The sequence below is a fragment of the Pan troglodytes genome, chromosome 11 (assembly GCF_028858775.2).
Source record: "Pan troglodytes isolate AG18354 chromosome 11, NHGRI_mPanTro3-v2.0_pri, whole genome shotgun sequence".
NCBI classification, from domain to species: Eukaryota; Metazoa; Chordata; class Mammalia; order Primates; family Hominidae; genus Pan; species Pan troglodytes.
Genome location: NC_072409.2, coordinates 8,732,505 through 8,754,237, shown reverse-complemented (window position 1 = coordinate 8,754,237; position 21,733 = coordinate 8,732,505). Strand labels below are relative to the sequence as shown.

At 53.3% G+C, this 21,733-nt stretch overlaps 1 protein-coding gene across 1 annotated transcript in view; it reads left to right on the top strand.

Annotated features, from left to right (window-relative positions):
* Nucleotides 1-21,038, top strand: part of PRRX2 (paired related homeobox 2) — a 57,478-nt gene extending 36,440 nt beyond the window's left edge. Inside the window, exons 2-4 of the mRNA XM_016961831.4 lie at nucleotides 17,582-17,769; nucleotides 18,965-19,143; nucleotides 20,581-21,038. Coding sequence (XP_016817320.1) covers nucleotides 17,582-17,769; nucleotides 18,965-19,143; nucleotides 20,581-20,716 — 503 coding nt within the window. The 3' untranslated portion in view covers nucleotides 20,717-21,038. The remainder of the gene's footprint in view (nucleotides 1-17,581; nucleotides 17,770-18,964; nucleotides 19,144-20,580) is intronic.
* The last annotated feature ends 695 nt before the right edge of the window (nucleotides 21,039-21,733 follow it).

The window sequence follows — 21,733 nt, the reverse complement described above, 5'->3', positions numbered from 1 at the left end:
TCTGATCACAATCCTAGGCTCTTAATCCATGCCCCATCCAAAACAGAAAATGATATTCATGCACACTGTAAATGGAGTCATGTGATAGCTAGATACATGTGGACATGCAACAAAAAGTATGCAAAGAATTAAACAGATATGCTGTTGTCGTGGGATTTGTAGGAGATTTTTTTCCTTTCAAATGTCCTTAGGCCAGGCGCAGTGGCTCACGCCTGTAATCCCACACTTTAGGAGGCCAAGGCAGGCGGATCACTTGAGGTCAGGAGTTGGAGACCAGCCTGGCCAACATGGTGAAACCCCATCCATACCAAAAATACAAAAAAATTAGTCAGGCCTGATGCCGGGTGCCTGTAATGCCAGCTACTCAGGAGGCTGAGGCAGGAGAATCGCTTGAACCCAGGAGGCAGAGGCTGCCGTGAGCCAGGATCGCACCACTGCACTCCAGCCTGGGCGACAGAGTGAAACTCCGTCTCAAAACTTTCTACAACTGCCAGGTGCGGTGGCTCACACCTGTAATCCCAGCACTTTGGGAGGCTGAGGCGGGTGGATCACGAGGTCAGGAGATCGAGACCATCCTGGCTAACACGGTGAAACCCCGTCTCTACTAAAAATACAAAAGCATTAGCTGGGCATGGTGGCGGGCGCCTGTAGTCCCAGCTACTCGGAGGCTGAGGCAGGAGAATGGCGTGAACCCGGGAGGCGGAGCTTGCAATGAGCAGAGATCGCGCTACTACACTCCAGCCTGGGCGACAGAGCGAGACTCCGTCTCAGAAAAAAAAAAAAAAAAAAAAACAACTTTCTAGAACTCTCTGTAATGATGAAAATGTTTCCTATCTGTGCTGTCCAATGTGGCGGCCACTGGCCATGTGTGGATATTGAGCCCTTGAAATGTGGCCTGTTCGACTGAGGAATGGAATTTGTATTTTTATTTCATTTTAATCAGTGAGAATTTCATTGAGATGGCCACGTGCAGCTCGTTGCTCCCACGTTGGACAGTACAGAGCTAGAGTGTGGACTGGTGTCTTTCAGTCTGAGCCATGTCATTCCCAGATGTCTGCTCTGAAGCTTGTGGTTCCTGAACTTGCGGGTGAGGGAGTGTCTACTGCAGATTCCCAGCTGGACCCTTGGGATGGGAGTGTCTGGCTTTAACAAGTTTCCCGGGGAATTCCCAGGCAAATTGTCAGTGGACTCCCTTTTAAGAAATGCGGAAGATGTGGTGCCAGCCTCTTCACGTGGCAAAGTGTGGCAAGGGGGGCGGGGCAGCTCCCAGAGCTGTGGCTGAAATCACCAGAACAGCTGCCCTCAGAGGCTAGCAAGGGGGTCGTTGAGGAATAGAGTCCTGTGTGCTGCCCTTCAAAGTGTAAACACAGCATGTCGTGGGGACCACAGGGAGGTGGACTAGGACCCACTGTAATGGAGAATTTTCTAGAGCCAGGGTCGGCTGTTGTGTGAGGATGTGATTGGAAACATGCTGGAGATGTCGAAGATGGCCCCGTGCCCAGACTCTGAGCATGCACCCCACTGGTGAGGCTGTCCTGGGTGGGGCACAGCAGCTGGTGGGTACCTGGTGGAGGCTGAGACATAGCAGGGGAGCCAGGTGGGTGGGTGTGGGCTGAGCATTCCGACTTGTTTGGGTAGAGAGGGGTGGCCAATTAGGCCACAGGAGTCTGAACGGTCTCTGCGCCTGGCCACCAGCACTTGCCCTGGCTTCCCTGCAGGTCCTGGCTGCAGACTATGAGCAGCCCAGGAGCTCTTAAATGGGGAAGAGCTCATTTCCCACATGGGACCCTTAGCAGCAACTTCGCCTGGTCTGGAAATGGTTAACTTTTCCAAGGGCAGCTTTCATCCAAATACCAGCCACTTTGGGGACAGAGTCTGGACATAAATCACCCCTGATCACTGGCAGTGGGACCTGGGTTTGGTACTTTACCTCTCTGAATCTCATTGCCCCTGACTGTGAACAGGGCTTAATAACAGTACCCTCTGCATTGTACGAGGCAGGGCTCCACAACCCAGTGCCAGGCGCATAATAAAGTGGGTTAAATGGAAACCAAAAAAGAAAAAAAATTAAGGGTGTGGAAGAAGTCCTTCTCGCCTCACCACAGTCCCACGCTGCGGCGAGGGGCGCGGCAGAAACACTCAGGACGCCGTTGGAGCTTTGCCGAGCGAGGCTCAGACTCACATTTTCCAGCACTGCCCGGAACTCACAAATGGGTCATAGAAACCCCAGCGATGTTTAAAGTTGAGCCTCTCTGGGAATGCAGCACTGCCCAGAGCCAGGGTCACGGCAGGTCCCGTCAGCCTCGCAGGCACTGCCCTTGTCTGGGCTGCTCGCCATGAAGGGCTGGCCAGGGGACCCCAAGAGGGGGCAGAGGGGCAGGTTCTTCCAGGACAGAGAGAACTGACTTTCCATGGAGCTGGTGCTTTAGGGTGGGGTCTGTGGACAGGATTCAAAGTGTGTGAACCACCTCTCCGCACAACATTGCATGCAAACTTTTCTGCACGCCTGTGTTTTTCTAGGGAATGGTTCGTAGAGTTCCTCAGAGTTCTCAAGGGGGGTTCATGATTAAAGTGGGGAAGAACCACCAGGCCAGGCCTAGCCTTCATATGGGATGAATAATAGTGGGGTTAGCAGTCATTTCTGGAGCACCACGTTAAGCATGTCCTTGGGAGAGCCCTGGGCCACGCCATCCTCACTGAGCCACCTGAGAGGGAGGGAGAGATACTGTTTTGTCCCAATACAGATGGTGAAACCAAGAATCCAAGAGGAGAGACCTCTTGTCTGAGGACACACGGGGGCAATTTTTCTCATTCTCAGATGCTCAGGGGAGGCAGGCGTTTGCTATCTGGGTGGGCTGCTGGTAGCCCCCCTAACCCAATTGCTGGGTCGGGAATATTCTCTCCTGCATCCTCCCAGGAAACCCGGGAACAGAGATGGGAGCAGGAAGGAAGCGCATGTGTGTCTGCAGGCAGCACATCTCAGCAGACAGAACTTGGGGTTCCACTGCCTTGCTGTGAGTGCATGGCCGAGTCACTGCCCCTCCAGGCCTCAGTTTTCCTATCAGCAAAATGAGGGGTCTTGCCAGATGACCTCTAAAGTCCCTTCAGACCCTGAGTCCTCGAGACCACAAGAATGACAGGTTTGAGACCGCAGAGCTGTTTGCAGGTTTGTTGCAAAACCAAGCCACACGAAGTCAACATCTTTGTGCCTGGGCCCCAGCCCTCACCCCAAGTTCCCAACTGGCTCTGGGCTTTAGGAGGCCCAGGAGCTCTTAAATGGGAGAGAAAAACCCACCTTGGGCCCTGAGCAGAAAACTTCATCGTGGTCTGGAAACAGTTAACGAGGGCAGCTTTCCTCCCGATACCAGCCCCTTATTAAAATGTAGGCTTTACAATAAACCTGGCATTTGGCCATCAACCTTAGATTAAAACCAGACGGGACAGACATGAACCCCTCTCTTAGACCAAATTTCGAGCAGAGGGCTGCTCCCCTTCCTCCTGGGTGACTCCCTGCCTCCCACCCACCCCGCACCCCATTCCAACAGGTGCCCCCCTCTCTAGAGCTTAGTTTTGGGGTCTCAGGAATAGGGGAGAGACTGAGCTGGACTTAGGACCCCCAGCTCCTAGTGCAGAGGGAGGTAGTCAGGCACCAAAACCCAGGGGCTGAGGGATATGAGGGGAGGCTCCTGCTAGGGCCATGCTGGGGAGCCAGGGCCTCAGAGCCACTCGGCTGCATCTGGCCTTGGCCCCCCTGGCCCTTTGATTGCCTGTGAACAGGAGGCAAATGGAGTTCAGTGGCTTGATCCTGGCCCACAGCAACCTCCGCCTCCCGGGTTCAAGCAATTCTCCTGCCTCAGCCTCCCGGGTAGCTGGGATTACAGGCAGGTGCCACCATGCCCGGCTAATTTTTGTATTTTTAGTAGAGACAGGGTTTCACCATGTTGGCCAGGCTGGTCTTGAACTCCTGACCTCTGGTGATCTGCCCGCCTCGGCCTCCCAAAGTGCTGGGATTACAAGCGCGAGCCACTGTGCCTGGCCCTGAAGACTCCTTTTCTCAAGGATCCTGGGCTCAGAAGAACTTTTGGCCTCACCTGTCCCCAACCCTGCCTCCCCGCTACCGTTAGCCTGCTGCTGTGACCGCGCCGCATGGGGACATTCTGTGCGAGAGCCACTCCCTGGCTGGGCACGGTGGCTCATGCCTGTAATCCCAGCACTTTGGGAGGCCGAGGCAGGTGGATCGCCTGAGGTCAGGAGTTCAAGAGCCACTCCTGCTGGCTCTCTCACTGAGGGTTCCCCAAAGACCCTAACCCAGAGGCCCCTGACCTCTTGGGGCCTCCCCGGCACCCCAGCCCACCTCACTCCTCACCCCCTGTCACCTCACTACCTGTGGCACCTCCAGAGACTCAGGAGATATCCTTTGCTTGCCATTCTCTCCAATCTCAATGCTTCTCTTGACACCACCTCCTTTTTCTGTGTGTTTTTGGGAATAATTTTATTTCGTATATTTCACATACTGTACAATCACCCATTTAAAGTGCACAGTCCAGGGCCGGATGTGGTGGCTCACACCTATAATCCCAGTGCTTTGGGAGGCCAAGGTAGGAGGATCACTTGAGGCCATGAGTTTGAGACCAGGCTGGACAACATAGTGAGACTCCCATCTCTACACAAAAATTTTTTTAAAAATTAACTGATCAGCCAGGCGCGGTAGCTCACACCTGTAATCCCAGCACTTTGGGAGACCGAGGGGGGCAGATCATTTGAGGTCAGGAGCAACCCGGTAAAACCCTGTCTCTACTAAAAATACAAAAGTTAACAGACGTGATGGCATGCGCCTGTAATCCCAGCTACTCGGGAGGCTGAGGCAAGAGAATCACTTGAACCTGGGAGGCGGAGGTTGCAGTGGGCCGAGTTCGCGCCACTGCACTCCAGCCTGGGCGACAGAGTGAAACTCCATCTCAAAAAAAAAAAAAAAAATTATTTGAGCATGGTGGCGCATGCCTGTAGTTCCAGCTACTGGGGAGGCTGAGGTGGGAGGATCACTTGAGCCTAGGAGTTCGAGGCTGCAGTAAGCCATGATCGCAAAACTGTACTCTAGCCTGAGTGCAGAGGAAGACCATCTCAAAAAATTAAATTAGAAAGATAAAATGTGCAGTCCAGTGATTTTTTAGTATATTCAGTTGTACAACCATCATCACAATCAATATTAAAACATTTTCACACCCCCAAAAGAAGCCCTGCACTTTTTAGCTGTCGCTCTCCAGCATCCTCACTGCAGTCCCCCCAGCCCCAGCAGCTGCCAGTCTACCTTCATCTCTATGGATTTGCCTATTCTGGACATTTCATATAAAAGAAATCATTCACTAGGGCCTGGTGCAGTGGCTCACGCCTATAATCCCAGCACTTTGGGAGGCAAAGGCGGGCAGATCACTTGAGGTCAAGAGTTCGAGATTAGCCTGGCCAACATGGTGAAACCCCATCTCTACTAAAAATACAAAAATTAGCCAGGCATGGTGGCTGGCACCTGTAATCTCAGCTACTTGGGAAGCTGAGGCAGGAGAATCGCTTGAACCCAGGAGGCAGAGGTTGCAGTGAGCTGAGATGGCGCCACTGCACTCCAGCCTGGGCAACATAATGAGTGAGATTCTGTCTCAAAAAATAAATAAATAAATAAAAGAAATCATGCACTATATATTCCCTTCTGGCTGGCTGCTTTGATTTAGCATCATGTTTTCAAGGTTAACCCACAGTTACCATCTCTAAGTGTTTCATTTATTTTTATTGCTGAATACTATTCCATTGCATGAATGGGCCACATTTTATTTATTCATTCACCAGTTGAAGGACATGTGGGTTGCTTTCACTTTTTGGCTATTATAAATAATGCTGCTATGGCCGGGCGCGGTGGCTCACACGTGTAATCCCAGTACTTTGGGAGGCCAAGGCTGGTCTGGTGGGTCACCTGAGGTCAGGAGTTCGAGAGCAGCCTGGCCAACATGGTGAAACCCCGTCTCTACTAAAAATACAAAAATTAACCCGGTACGGTGGTGTGCGCCTGTAGTCCCAGCTACCCGGGAGGCTGAGGCAGGAGAATTGCTTGAACCCAGGAGGAGGAGGTTGCAGTGAGCCGAGATCGTGCCACTGCACTCCAGCCTGGGTGACAGAGGGAGACTGTGTCTCAAAAAAAAAAAAAAAATGCTGCTATGGACATATGTCATTGTGTACAGGTTTTTGTGTGGACACATGTTTCATTTCTCCTGCGTCTGTACCTAAGAGTGGAATTGCTGGGTCAGATGGTAAGTCTATGTTTCACCTTGTGAGCGACTCCCAGACTGTTTTCCACAGCAGCTGTACCTTGCATTCCCACCAGCAGTGTATGAGGGTTCTAGTTTCTCCACTTCCTGGCCAGCACTTGGTGTTATCAGGCCACCTGCCCTGGCTCAGCCTACTGGAGTCTCGCTCTGTTGCCCAGGCTAGAGTGCAGTGTGTGATCTCGGCTCACTGCAACCTCCACCTCCCAGGTTCAAGCCATTCTCCTGCCTCAGCCTCCCGAGTAACTGGGATTTCAGGTACCCGCCACCACGCCTGGCTAATTTTTGTATTTTCAATAGAGACGGAGTTTCACCATGTTGGTCAGGCTGGTCTCGAACTCCTGACCTCAAGCAGTCCACCTGCCTCGGCCTCTGAAAGTGCTGGGCTTAAACAGGCCTGAGCCACCATGCACGGCTGTTATCTGTCTTTTGATTCTAACTATCCTAGTGGGTGTGAAGTCTGTCTCATCATGGTTTTGATTTGCATTTCCCTGCTGGCTGATGATTTTGAGCGTCTTTCTGCCTATTGGTCATTTGTGTATTTTCTTTAGAGAAATGTCTACTCAAATCCTTCACTCATTTTTAAATTGGGATATTTGTCTTTTTATTGAGCTGTAAGGGTTCTTTATATTTTCTAAACATAAGTCCCTTACCAAATATGTAATGTGTAAATAATTTCTCTATTCTGTGGGTTGTCTTTTCAGTTTCTTAATGGTTATAACAGTTACAAAACTGTTTAGTTTTCATGAAGTTCCATTTATCTTTTTTGCTGTAGTTGCTTGTGTTTTTGATGTCACATCTAACAGCCATCGTCTGGCCCTTTTGAAGATAAAGGGACCTGGCTTTGGAAGTTGAGACTTCAGATCCTTTTCTGGAGTGAGCCGCTCCTTCATTTACATAGTCATTCATTCAGAAATATTTTTGAAACCAAACTTCTTGCCTGGTCCTCGGGATACAGCATTGACAAGGAAAACCCAGGCCCTGCCCGTCTGGATCTTAGAGTCAAATGTGGGATAGACAGGCATGAAGCAGATAACCAAAACACGTCATTTCTCTGTTTTAGTTAATTGCAGATGTGCAGGAGAGGGAGAAGGCCTAGGAGTCCATAACAAGCAGACCTGCGCTTGTATGGGAGCCGGGAAGGCCTCTCAGGGCTGGGCATGTAGGCTGAAATCCAGGGCTGGGTCAGCTTTAGCCAGTGCGGTGGGGATGGGGGAAGGGTGCCCTAGCTAGAGGGAACAGCAGATACCAAGGCCCAGAGGTGGGAAGGTGCTTGTGCTCCCTTCCAGGGGCAGCTCCTGCTGGGTCACTGGCCCCTCCGCTTTCTTGTGGGTCTGGTGGCCCCATGGAAATGTGTGCATGTCATGTATTTAGGGGTGAGGCTCCCGACCCCAGAGAGACCCAGATACACCGCAACTGCCTCCAAGCAAGGCTCTGCTGAGGTTTGTGGGGGACATGAGGGAACCTCCTCCAGCCTTCTCCAAACTCCAGGGTCATCCTGAGCCTGCGGAGGCCACACTAGCCACCATTCTTGCAGCCACACTGGCTACCGGCCCCCAGGGCTGGGAGCAGGTCAGAGCACGGCAGTCCCAGGTTGGGTGGCCCATGCCTCTCGCTCTTGTGTGCTGTGCCGAGGCCGGGGAAGCCATGGGATGGGGCCCCCTGGGGACCTGTCTGACTCCTCGGGCCCCACTGCGGCTTCCATCATCACCTTCCTTCCCGGGATGTGTTTCTCCTCCAGGCTGGTAGCTATAAAAATGTGTCAGCGTCACGGGTTTTTGTTCAAAATTAATGAGGTGAAACATTCTTAAAAGTGTGGCAGGGCAGTGGCTGGTGGTGGCCGGCCTCCCCCAGCCTCTTCCTCACTCGGAGGACGTGTCCTCACCAGGCCTCCATGGCTCCAGGGGAGGAACCTAGACCCCTGCACAGGAGGGCGGGCTCTGCGGGCTCACCCGGCCCTTCCCATGCCTCCTCCTTCACTCAACACTCAGCACTCAACACAGATTGATGAGAGGTTCCCTGTGCCAGCCCCTGTGATGCATTCCAAGGAGACAGAAAACAGTAAGTCCCAGCCCCTACTGGACCGATGACCCCACACTTACCCTACAGTGTGACAGAGCTACAATGGGAGAGGCACAGGGCTTTTTGGGAGCTTAAGCCTGTGGGTCCAGGAGGGCTTCTTGGAGGAGGAGGCATCTCTGCTGAGACCTGAAAGTGAGCAAGAGAGGGAGGAGACGTTGCCAGCTCAGGCAGGGGTCCATGGTGAGAGAGCGTGGTGTATGTGATGCGAGCAGTGACCCCAAAGAGGCAGGGACCTGGAACAGCGGCCGGGCAGCCCTGAGGCCACCTGCCCTGGCTCTGCCTACTGGAGTGGCCTAGGTGGCCCCATCCAGCAACGGTCCAGGGAGGTGAAGATGGACCTGTGCCTTGTAACTGGCACCAGAGGACCCGAGACCCTCCTTTGTGCCTTACCCCTGGTCCCTGAATTTCTGGGGCTGAGGCCAGCTTGGCCTGATTGAAAGCTAGCTTGGCCGGGCGCGGTGGCTCACACCTGTAATCCCAGCACTTTGGGAGGCTGAGGCGGGTGGACCACAAGGTCAAGAGATCGAGACCATCCTGGCCAACATGGTGAAACCCCGTCTCTACTAAAAATACAAAAAATTAGCTGGGTGTGGTGGCAGGCACTTGTAGTCCCAACTACTCGGGAGGCTGAGGCAGGAGAATCGTTTGAACCTGGGAGGCGGAGATTGCAGTGAGCAGAGATCCCACCAGTGCACTCCAGCCTGGCAACAGAGTGAGACTCCATCTCAAAAAACAAAACAAAACGAAAGTCAGCTCTTGGGCCCCTTGGTCGGGGTGCTGGCTGGGGCAGGGCTGCACTCCTGGGGTTGGAACAGCCTAGAAGCCCTGGGATCCTTCTCCATGAGGCCCCAGGGACCATGTTTCTTCTCCTCTATCCTCCCTTCTCCCCTTCCTTCTTTTCTGTCTTCACATGTTGTTGAGCTCTCTCTGTGCCCGGCCTGACTGTGGCCCACCCTCACAGGACTTGGGGCTGGGCCTGCACACATCCTTAATCCTCACTGCCCTGCTGCCTGTGTGCCTGAAGCCACATGCTGCAGCCCCAAGAATGTTTCTGTTGCCTTCAGCCTCCCTCCTTTTGGTTGATCCATACACTGTTAAGCCACCAGGGAGGCCCCCAGAATCCCAGCACCACGAGGATCTGGGGGTTGGCTTCCCATGCCGAGGTGACTCAGGCAGCAGTGTGGGGAAGTGGCTAAGACCCCGGACTGTGTGCTGCTCTCTGAGTTCCAATCCCAGCTCTGGTCTTTCCTGCTCATGTGGCATCAGTATGTCATTTAACTCTCTGTTCCTCAGTTTCCTCCTACGTAAAATGGAACTAGGAGCCAGCCGTGGTGGGTTGTTATGAGGGTTAAATGAGGTAGATCCTGTTATTCCCATTTTTCAGGTGAGATTCTCTTTTTTTTTTTTTTTTTTTGAGACAGAGTCTTGCTTCGTTGCCCAGGCTGGAGTGCAGTGACATGATCTCAGCTCACTGCAACCTCCGCCTCCCGGGTTTAAGCAGTTCTCATGCCCCAGCCTCCCAAGTAGCTGGGATTATAGGTGCACACCACCACACCCGGTTAATTTTTTTGTACTTTTAGTAGAGACGGGGGTTTCACCATGTTGGCCGGGCTGGTCTCAAACTCCTGACCTCAGGCATTCCACTCACCTCGGCCTCCCAAAGTGCTGGGATTACAGGCATGAGCCACGGCGCCGGCCTCAGGTGAGATTCTTGAGGCTGGGAGCGGTTAAAGGTTCACTCACGGCGCTCTGCTAGTGAGGCGGACCGGCCTGGGAGCCAGACCCGGACCGGCCACCTCCTTAACCACTAGGCGGTACTGCCTTCCATTCCTTACTGGGAGAGGTGAGAATCCTCCCTCAAGCCTCCCTCAGGGCCACTTGTGTCCTTGCTGTTGCTGCCAGGCAGTGGCTAAGGATGTGGTTTCAGAGTTCCTGTCTGAGCCCTTCTCCCAGGGGCCCTTCAAAGGAACCCAAATCTCTACCAAGAAATCTCAGGGGGAAACCGAAGCCTCCACGGCCTCTCCACCCTACCCCACCTCCACTTCTTGCCTAAGACGTTCCAGGCTGTAAATGTTTCTCCAGCTCCGAGGCTCCTCTGAGAAGGCCCAGTGTTAATTTGTTAAATCCACATCGAGGTCCCAAGGACCCGGTGTTTGTTTTTGCGATGCTGTTGGCAGAGATCATGTTGGGGGTGGTGAGGAGGGCTGCTTATTTGCTCAGAATAAATGCTAATTAATAAAAGTTATTTATTTGGGTTGGAGCTCACCTCAGCCCTGGGGTCAGGCGCAAACTGACTATTTGAAGCAAAAACAAATAGAGTGTGTCTCTCAACAGCTTGAGAAAGGCAGGAACGAAGAGGCTGAGTTTATTTGTCTTAGGAAGAATTTGCAGTTAATTCCCTCCAGACTATTTAGACCCTTAAATTACACGGAATAAGAAAAACCGTAGGCACAGGGGAGGGCGGTGGGAACACTTGATCATTTGGCTGAGAGCAGAGTTTTTAAATGTCTTTGGCCCCCAGTCAGCCAAATAAATGGTACGTGTGAAATAATTTAATGGCAGAAAACCGTGCACCAGTCATTTTTTCATTGTAATGTATTCGGGGACGATGTCGTTTTGGTTTTAAAGAGGAGACAGCGCGAGACAGGCCTCCCCCATCTGAGCTCGTTTCTCTCCTCTGGGATCCAGGCCCCCTACAAAAGCAGCTAAACAGCCTGGTCAAAGGGAGGCGGTTTCATGCTTTGTTTCAGTCTCAGGGAAAAGCAGAACTTTTCCTGAACAAAAAGAGACTCTGGGCACAGCCCTCCTTGGAGAGTGCAGACTCAGGGCTTGCTGACCGGAGGAGAGGGGCCCCGTGAAAAGGCAGGGACCTGACGCCAATGGCCTGAGGCTTAGAGAGTATTTATTTTATTTATTTCCTAAATGCTTTAAGCCCAAGCACGGAGTCCCCAGAGGAACACACACGCCCACCACAATGCATTTCTCAGGAGGTGATTCAGGAACTTAGGGCAACAAATATCCGGCACATCCGCTCGGAGGCGGAGGCCAGCGCCAGAGCCCCCGGCTAAGTCCAGAGCTGTGGGTTCGAGTTCTGGTCCGCGGGGAGGTGCTGCCTGGGTCCTTCTCCCCGTCCGCGTTCCTTCCCAGCCTCAGCCCACGGCAGGGGTGCAGCCCCATCTTTCTGCTGTAGGCTGGGCTACAGGGACGAAAGGATCAGGGAGAAAGGTCCTTGTCTTCTCATACAAAGCTGGCTGCACAAAAGCAATCATGTTAAGGGGAGTGAACATTTATTGAGCAATTACTATGTCCTTGGCACTGAGCTACACTCAACTCCTCACAGCAGCTTGGTGTGTCCTTCAGCAAGGTGCTATCCCATACCCTTCCAGGGGTGAGGGCTTCCTTTAGGACGAAGAGGTGACGTGAGGCTGGAGGCCTCCCACCATAGCATCTCCTGACCCCGCCCACCCATGGGTTCAGAGAGCTGGGACCGAGCGTGTGACAGGCCCCCTACGCTGCTGAGCCTGGGAGCGAGATAGAAGAGGGAGGAGGCCCCGTGAAGAGGGGTTCACAGCCTTGGCTTGGCCAGGCCTCCCAGCAGACATCGATTTCTTTCTTTTTTTTCTTTTTTTTTTTTTTTTAGACGGAATTTCACTCTTGTTGCCCAGACTGGAGTGCAATGGCGTGATCTCAGCTCACTGCAACCTCCGTCTGCCGGGTTCAAGTGATTCTCCTGCCTCGGCCTCCTGAGTAGCTGGAATTACAGGTGCCCGCCACCATGCCTGGCTAATTTATTTATTTATTTATTTATTTATTTTTAGTAGAGATGGGGTTTCACCATGTTGGCCAGGCTAGTCTTGAGCTCCTGACCTCAGGTGTTCCGCCTGCCTCGACCTCCCAAAGTGCTGGGATTATAGGCATGAGCCACTGCACCTGGCCAACAGACATCGATTTCAATCCCAGATGTACGACGTTGGGCAAGACACTCTCAAAAGCTTCAGTTTCCGTGTGTGTAAAATGATTCCATTGGTAGCTCACGCCTGTAATCCCAGCACTTTGGGAGGCCAAGGCAGGGGGATCACCTGAGGTCAGGAGTTCGAGACCAGCCTGGCCAACATGGTGAAACCTCATCTCTACTAAAAATACAAAAAAAATTAGCCAGGCATGTGGCGGACGCCTGTAATCCCAGCTACTCGAGAGGCTGAGGTAGGAGAATCGCTTGAACCCAGGTGCCAGAGGTTGCAGTGAGCCAAGATCGTGCCACTGTACTCCAGCCTATAATCCCAGCTGCTCTGGAGGCTGAGGTAGGAGAATCGCTTGAACCCAGGAGGCAGAGGTTGCAGTGAGCCGAGATCGCACCACTGCACTCCAGCCTGGGGGACAGAGCGAGACTCTGTCTCAAAAAAAAAAAAAAAGTAATAAAATAAAATAAAATGGCACAGTGCCTCCTAGGGTGGATGCAGGGGACCGTGGGTGGCCACACATGGAGCACTTGGCACCACTCCTGTCCCAACCGACTCTGGCCGAACGCATCCCATCACAGCTGCCTTGGCACGACCCTGGGCAGAGCTGACTTGGGAAGCAGTGAGGACGCCAGCCAGTGTTGGGGGCGGTCTGGGGCTGGCTGGGGTGGGGGTAAATGCCTTTGCATGAGGGTTTTGGCTCCACGTCGCCACACAGCTTAACTGGCATGAAAGTGGAGCTGTTTCTTTGGGCGCTTACTCGGCAAGGCGAAGGCTGCAAAATGGTTTTCATTTAAACACCCCCAGGTTTGAATTGCTCAGAAACTTCCCGAAAATGTCCTTTTTTGGCTGAAATGCCTCCTGTGTTGGGTGTGTGCCCAAGAGAAACTGCCTGAAGGGGGGTGGAAATGACCCCTGCAATGACTGGCTTTCCAGAAACTTCCATCCCTGCTTTCAGGCTATTGATCACCACCCAGTTTTCAGCGCAAGGGCTCTTGTTTCGGTTTAAAGTTTCTTCGTCATCGAGGTGGTGGGGGTGGAAAGACATTCACAGGCAGCAGACATTCTCATCCATCCTCGCCTTTGCTTGAGGAGTGAAGAGTGAAGCGGTCCCGGCAATGAGACCAGCTCGACAGGGCCACCACGTGCTCCCTCCCCACTGCCCCCACAGCCCCCGCCTGGTCCCGTATGTTTGCAAGTATTTCCCAAAGGGGGAAACTTCTGAACATAACCTCCTAGTCATCCCTCTAAACCAGGGTTTCTCAACCTCAGTGCCATTGACATTTTGGACAAGATAATTCATTGACATGGGGGCCTGTCCTGTGTATTGAAAGATATTTAGCAAGGCCAAGCATGGTGGCTCATGCCTGTAATCCCAGTACTTTGGGAGGCTGAGGCAGGAGAATTGAGGTCAGGAGTTTAAGACCAGTCTTGGCAACATAGTAAGACCTCATCTCTACATTAAAATAAAAATCAGCTGGGCATGGTGGCAGGCACCTGTAGTCCCAGCTACTTGGGAGGCTGAGGTGGGGGAATTGCTTGAGCCCAGGAGGTCGAGGCTGCAGTGTGTTACGATTGCGCCACTGCACTCCAGCTTGGGCAACAGAGTGAGACCCTGTCTCAAAAAATAAAAAAGATATAGCAGCATTCCTGGCCTCTTTACCATTAGATCCTAGTAGCACCCCTTCCCCAGTCCTAACGATCAAAAATGTCTCACAGGGGCAAAATTGCCCTCGGTTGAGAAGCAGTGGTCCAAACCCAGCTTCAGGGACATCTTTCTCTCTCTCACACACACACACACACACACACTCATTTACAGTCTCATGGAACAATTTAACCTTACATCAAATCAGTTGGTTGCTCAAGAGTCAGTAAACCCTCCTAACGTGGGAACTGATTAAAAGCAGATATTCAGCAGTACCCATCACTGGGCCTGGCATGTTCTAGAAGCTCAGTAACAGTTCACTGAACAAATGCCCAGTACTGTGCAAAGAACATCGGGTGTAAAATGGGAACATGTAACTGGGGAAACAAAAATACAAGGTATGGACTAAAATCCAAAGCTCTTCTGTTGGCCGAACTGTAGGCAAAACACGTCGCCCCAAACCCGGCTGGTGGGAATGCAAAATAAGACCAGTTATACGAGGGAATTTGGCCACATCTAGCATTCACTCATTGGCCCAGAAATTCCACTTCTAGGAATCTGTCCTAAATATACACTGGCAAAAATAGAAAATCATATTTGCATGAGGTTATGCATTGTGGCATTCTTCTAGTTCCAAGAGATTGGAAACCCTCCAAATGCCCATCAATAGGGCTCTGGTTGAATAAACACAGCAGAGTCACACGGTAGACTGCTATGCAGCTGTGAAAAGGAACATGAAGGGCTCCGGTGTGCTGAATGGGGGAATCCCTGGGAAATATCGTTAGGTGGGGCAAAAAGTGAACAGTACATACTATGCTTTCTTTTTTTTTTTTTTTTGAGACAAGAGTCTCACTCTGTCGCCCAGGCTGGAGTGCAGTGGTACGATATCGGCTCATAGCAACCTCCACCCCACAAGTTCAAGTGATTCTCCTGCCTCAGCCTCCAGAGTAGCTGGGATTACAGGCATGCACCACCACACTTGGCTAATTTTTGTATTTTTAGTAGAGACTGGGTTTTGCCATGTTGCCCAGGCTGGTCTTGAACTCCTGACCTCAGGTGATCCACCTGCCTCGGCCTCCTGAAGTGCTGGGATTACAGGCATGAGCCACCGTGCCTGGCCGCTATGCTTTCTTTTGATAGAAGAAAGGGAGAAAATATTACACATATTTTGTTATATTTGCAAAAAGCAATGCTGGAGGGATAAAGGAAGAACTAACTCTTAAAATGGTTCCTGAAGGTAGGGGAGAGGGAACAAGAGGGAAAATACATTTTGGAAAAGCAATCGCAATAAAGATGGTTAGGTTTGTTTCACTAAGATGGAAAGGTATCCAGAATATTATTAAATAAAAAGAGGCAAGTTGAAGCCCCAGTGTGTGCTTGTCAATTTTTAATTTTATTTTTAAATTTTATTTATTTATTTATTTATTTATTTTTGAGACAGAGCATTGCTCTTTCACCCAGGCTGGAGTGCAGTGGCATAATCTTGGCTCACTGCAACCTCCGCCTCCTGAGTTTAAGCGATTCTTGTGCCTCAGCCTCTGGAGTAACTGGGATTCCAGACACTTGTGACCATGCCTGGCTAATTTCTTTTGTCTTTGTCTTTGTTTTGTTTTGTTTTTAGTAGAGATGGGGTTTCACCATATTGCCCAGGCTGGTGTCAAAATCCTGGCCTCAAGTGATCCACCTGCCTCAGCGTCCCAAAGTGATGGGATTACAGGTGTGAGCCACCGCGCCTGGCCATTTTTTAAACTTGTATTTGTAATCTTAGAAAATGTGGGCAGTGGGGCTGGGCATGGTGCCTCACACCTGTAATCCCAGCACTTTGGGAGGCCGAGGCGGGCAGATTGCTCGAGGCCGAGAGTTTGAGACCAGCCTGGCCAACATGGTGAAACTCTGTTTCTACTAAAAATACAAAAATTAGCAAGGCATGTTGGTGGGCGCCTGTAATCCCAGCTACTCGAGAGGCTGAGGCATGAGGATCACTTGAACCCGGGAGGCAGAGGTTGCAGTGAGCCAAGATCATGCCACTGTACTCCAGCCTGGAGGACAGAACAAGACTCCGCCTCAAAAAAAAAAAAAGAAAGAAAGAAAATGTGGGGAGTGGGATAGGGGAGGGGAGAGTATTTTGTTTTACTGTATACCCATCTGTGTTGTTTGAATCTGTTACTGTGACAAGCAGTGTGATTACTTGGTTATTAAAATACACATTTTTAATGAGAAAAAATCAGATACAAAAGAAGTGCTGAACCGGCAGCATTGGTTGATTCTAAGTGCTGGAGGGAAGGGGGTTTGGTTCCATGTGGACTCAGGTGATCAGGGAGGGCCCCCTGGAGGAGTGGACAATAGGCTGAGCCCTAGAGGATGAAGGGTCAGAGGCGCCCTTGGATAAAGTTTAAATGTGGAAATAGTAGCTGGACGCCCCCCACCCCATCCCCCAAGGTACAGGCTGGGCCCAGAGGTTGCCACTCCAGGACCTCCCCAGGGTTCTGCTGGGCCCTCCTTACCAGAGCTGCTAGTTCTGTACCACAGGCCAGCACCACCCTCGGTCAGGTCCCCTGCTGGGATCCTCCACCGCCCCTGCTGGGCCTTGGCTGGACACCCTCCCTCACTCTCTAACTGATTGGAGAACTCTTGGGGATCCTTCAAACCCTTTGCAAGCTCCACCTCTCCTGAGGGGCCTCCCCGGCCAGCTCCTCATCCCCACCAGAGCTGAGCATCCTCCCGTGCCCTGGCCCACACCTGCCCTGACCCACCCCACGGCCCCGCCAAAGCTTATTCGGGGCCTGCCTCCCCTGCCAATGGATCCCTCTGGTTCGTCTCTCCCTAGCCCCCAGTACAGCCTCTGGCCTAGTAGGCCCTCTGGAAAGGAAGGCTGCTCTCAACAGCTGCCTGATTGGCTAAAAAGGAGAGGATGAGGACTCTCGTACCCGATTGGTGGGTTCAGATCCTTCCCCCAACAATGACTCCACTGGGACCTTGAACTTGGGCCCGAGACCATAGCCTCTCTGACTCTTCCTCCTTAGGAGTGATGAGGATCACGACATCTGTCTTTAGGGCTCCTGGGAGCTTCCTAGAATCTGTGGGTCCTGAGCCTTGACTCCCACTGCTCTTTATTGACATATTAATTATTATTATTATTGCATGTCAGCAACAGGTGTCCATGCAGAATGTGCCATGCCCCACAGCCTGGGCCGGGTGCTGGGGACACTCAGGTGTCTCCTGAGCCCTCCTTGAGCAGGTCACTTGTCCCTGGTGGAAGGGACACCTGTCCCCAGGGCTCTTGCCGTGGTCCCATCTCAGTTGGCTCAGACTGGGGTTTCCACAGGGCAGGGGTGTGGCTGCTTTTGTTCTCCGTTATCTCCCCGGAGTCTAGCACTGGGCCTGCCACACAGGTGCTCAGTAAATACGTGTTGAAGAGTGAATGGATGGGTGGTTGCCAGAAGGAAGGAATGAGGGAGTGAATTAAAGGGACGCATTCCTGGCGGCGGCACTAAAGCACTCAGAGCAAACTGCGGAGTTGGGGGCTGAACCGTGACTGTAGCCACTGGCCGTCCTGCTGACCACCGCCCCCGCCACCTCCGCAGGTGAGTGTCCCAGCCCGGGGCGCGGTAGCGCCGCCAAGCGGAAGAAGAAGCAGCGGCGGAACCGCACCACGTTCAACAGCAGCCAACTGCAGGCGCTGGAGCGCGTGTTCGAGCGCACGCACTACCCCGACGCCTTTGTGCGCGAGGAGCTTGCCCGGCGCGTCAACCTCAGCGAGGCGCGCGTTCAGGTGAGCGCTCAGTCCCGGGCCTCCCGTGGGAGCGTGCGCGTGGGAGCGCACAGCCACTGTTCACCCGGGATTACACAGTTGCCCAGGAGGGGTGTTTGAGCAGGAGCATCTGAGGCCAGGAGGATGGGGGTTCAGATCCCAGCCCTGCCACTTACTGGCTGTGTGACCTTGAGCAAGTGACTTAAGCTGTCTGTGCTGCAGGCACCTGCCTACCTGGAAAATGAGGATCACGTAGGTCTTTGCTATAGGGGTCCTTCGAGAATTAGAGTTAAAATTTTCATAAAGCGGCCAGGCACAGTGGCTCATGCCTATAATCCCAGCACTTTGAGAGGCCGAGGTGGGTGGATCACTTGAGGCTAGGAGTTTGAGACCAGCCTGGCCAACATGATGAAACCCCATCTTTACTAAAAGTACAAAAATTATCCGGGCGTGCTGGCATGCGCCTGTAATCCCAGCTGCTTGGGTGGCTGAGGCAGGAGAATCGCTTGAACTCGGGAGGTAGAGGTTGCAGTAAGCTGAGATTGCGCCACTGCACTCCAGCCTGGGTGACAGAGTGAGACCCTGTCTCAATAAATAAACAAACAAATAAAAATAAATTTTCGTAAAGCGCTTAGAACAATGCCTGGCACAAAGGGTTCTGGTAAAGAAGTCCTTTTCCAGTTTCAAGTTCTTACTCTGTGCCAGCACTGAGCCGAGTGCTCAGCAAGCGCCTCTCTCCCCGAGTGCTCAGCAAGCGCCACTCCCCCCGAGTGCTCAGCAAGCGCCTCTCCCCGCGAGTCCTCAGCAAGCGCCTCTTCCCGCGAGTGCTCAGCAAGCCCCTCTCCCCGCGAGTGCTCAGCAAGAGCCTCTCCCCCCGAGTGCTCAGCAAGCGCCTCTCCCCCCGAGTGCTCAGCAAGCGCCTCTCCCCGCGAGTGCTCAGCAAGCACCTCGCTCCCAGTGGCCAAGTGCCTCTCCATTCGTTCTCATTCTCCAACACATTCTCCATTCATTCTCCATTCATTGGTGTTCTCAATCTCCAACACATACCCAGCAGCAGGCGTCATTTGTCATCCCCATTCTACAGATGAAAAAACTAAGGGTCAGAGAGGTGACACTGCCAGCCCTGGGCTGGTGACAGAGCAGGCACACACCCAGATCCAGAAGGACTTGGGTCCCCCCTGCCCATGCTGCACCCTGCTCACCCTCCCACCCACAGGTCTGGTTTCAGAACCGCCGCGCCAAGTTCCGCAGGAATGAAAGGGCCATGCTGGCCAGCCGCTCTGCCTCGCTGCTCAAGTCCTACAGCCAGGAGGCCGCCATCGAGCAGCCTGTGGCTCCCCGGCCCACCGCCCTGAGTCCAGATTATCTCTCCTGGACAGCCTCGTCCCCCTACAGGTGAGAGCGGGAACACCTTTGGGCCAGGAAGGGGCAGCTCGAGGAATCCCAGAGGGCTTTTCCGGCCTGGACTCCTCTGAGGGTCTGGAGAGAGCTTGAATGGTGTCCACGTGCCCCTGGGATCTGGGGTACACCAAGTGATGTGTGGCGAGTGTGCCTGTGAGTGGGTGTTCATGAGCACCTGCACGTGCATGTTGTAAGAGTTGGCATGTGTGTGTGTCAATGTACATGTGCGCACACATGACTGTGAGTGTGCATGCACATGCCTGCATATGCAAAGGAGCGTGCAAGCATGCGTGTCCACAGGGGTGTGAGTGTGTGTGTGAACACCTGGAGCCGGGAGAAAACAGGCCTATCTGGAGGGGGAGCAAAGTACAGGCATCACCCTGAGGGAGTAGAAAACCTGCAGGAAGATTCCTAGGCTGTCACGGGGGCCCCAGCGCCGTGTCCACCCTCCAGACGAGAAACTGAGGCTGGGAGGGCTGAGGAAATGGTCTCCCTGGCCTGCAGGCATGGCTGGGGCCCAGAGCTAAGTTCTGGGCAGTTTTGTCTGGATCAAAGCTGGAAAGACTCTGACATGGTCGGCAGGAGGTGCTCGAGAGTCGGGCCACCATACCCCACAGCTCCAGAGGCGCCGTCTGCTCCTTGGGCTGTGAGGGTGGCTCTGCTGGAGCCATGGTCATGTGGGGGGACAGGGATTTCGTGGGTCCGCTTAAGGGATCTTAGTCCTCACCGCCCTCCTAACTTCCCTCCCTATTCATCGTTACATGGGGCAGGAAAACCAAGGGGCATCCTTATTTATTTATGTATTTATTTTTGAGACAGAGTCTCGCTCTGTCACCCAGGCTGGAGGGCAGTAGTGCAATCTCAGCTCACTGCAACCTCCGCCTCCCAGGCTCAAGCAATTCTCCTGCCTCAGCCTCTTGGGTAGGTGGGATTACAAACGCCCGTCACCACGCCCAGCTAATTGTTTGTATTTTTAGTAGAGACAGGGTTTCAACATGTTGGCCAGGCTGGTCTCGAACTCCTGATCTCAGGTGATCCATCCACTTCGGCCTTCCAAAGTGTTGGGATTACAGGCGTGAGCCACCACGCTTGGCCCCAAGGGGCATCCTCAAATCCAGGTGCCTGTTCATTCTGCCTCCATCCTGCTGTGAGCCAGGCCCAGGGTACACATGGAGGGGGGCATGGACCCACCCAGGCCCTGCTGTCAGGAAGCTCATGGCTCATATGGAGGCTCCTGTGTCCCAGCACTGAGCTGGGGGGACTTCTGACCCCTGCCCAAACCCTACAGCTCCAAATCACCCCCAATCCTGGGTGAAGGCTGCCCAGGAGAGCAAGCTAAGGAGGGGGGTGGCAGGACCAGAGGCTGGGGTCGAGCACTGACACCCAGAAGCCAACCGCACCCATGTGACCTGTGTCTCATGTCGCCCCCAGCACAGTGCCACCCTACAGCCCTGGGAGCTCAGGCCCCGCAACCCCAGGGGTCAACATGGCCAACAGCATCGCCAGCCTCCGTCTCAAGGCCAAGGAGTTCAGCCTGCACCACAGCCAGGTGCCTACAGTGAACTGAAGTCCAGTCCCACCAGGACCCAGACGCCTCCCTGGGTGGACAGCAATAGAAAAGGGGGCAGACGCCCAGGAAGTGACCTTTTCCTGGATGGGCTCTCCTGGCCCGTCTCTCCAGCCTGGACTCCCGAGCCCACGAGGCTGTTGAGGCCCCCGCAGCCGGGCCCAGCTCTTCTGTCCTCGGCCACCAGAGACTGCAGCCCACAACCCTTGGAGGGGTTGGGCCGGAAGGTGGAAGAGCCTGCCAAGGACCTCATTTAGTTTGTGTATTAAAACCAAAAAGCTTTTGTCTTTAAGAAATAAAACCATTTTTTTAAGCCCCAAAAGGTTGCAGGAAGGTGGGTAAGGGCCGCAAACAATGTTGGTGGCTGAGATGAGAGCTGGGACCCCACAGGGCTGGATGGCCTTCCCGGGCCCTTTTCTGGCCTGCAGCAGGCATGGAGACCGCCTCGGCCTGGCTCAGACCAGCAGCCATGGGAGGCCCACTGCCCTCATATCTGTACTGTTCGCGGGAATGAAGTCCTCTGTCACCCTGCAGGGCCCCCAGAAATGGGGACTGGGGGGTGGGGGGTCGAAGAGGAGGACAGAAACCCACCCTAGACCCCATCTCCCATCTTGAGCCCCAAGGGGACACCCAGATGTTTGGGCAGAGCCTTGCTGTGTGACCCTGGGCAGGGATCGTCTCCCCATCCTATTGCAGGGCAGGATGGGTGATCATGGATTCCTAGACTGGCCAGAGGGTGTGTGGGACAGATGGAAGGACAGTCAGTCCCTTGCTTCTGGGCACACAGAAGGCGTGGGATCTCTCCGGCCATTTAACCATGAAGGGGCTGAGGAAATGGCCCAGAAAACAGGTGCAGACTGTAGGTCCCGGCCAGGCTCCCAGGACAGTGGTGTGCTCCGTGACAGCTGAGGCCAGCAGAAGACCCAGGTCCCTCAACCCACCCATTTGCAGCCAGTAACTGAGGGTGCCACCAGCCAGTGACACCACTTACGAGGGATCTGCAGAAAACAGGGGTGA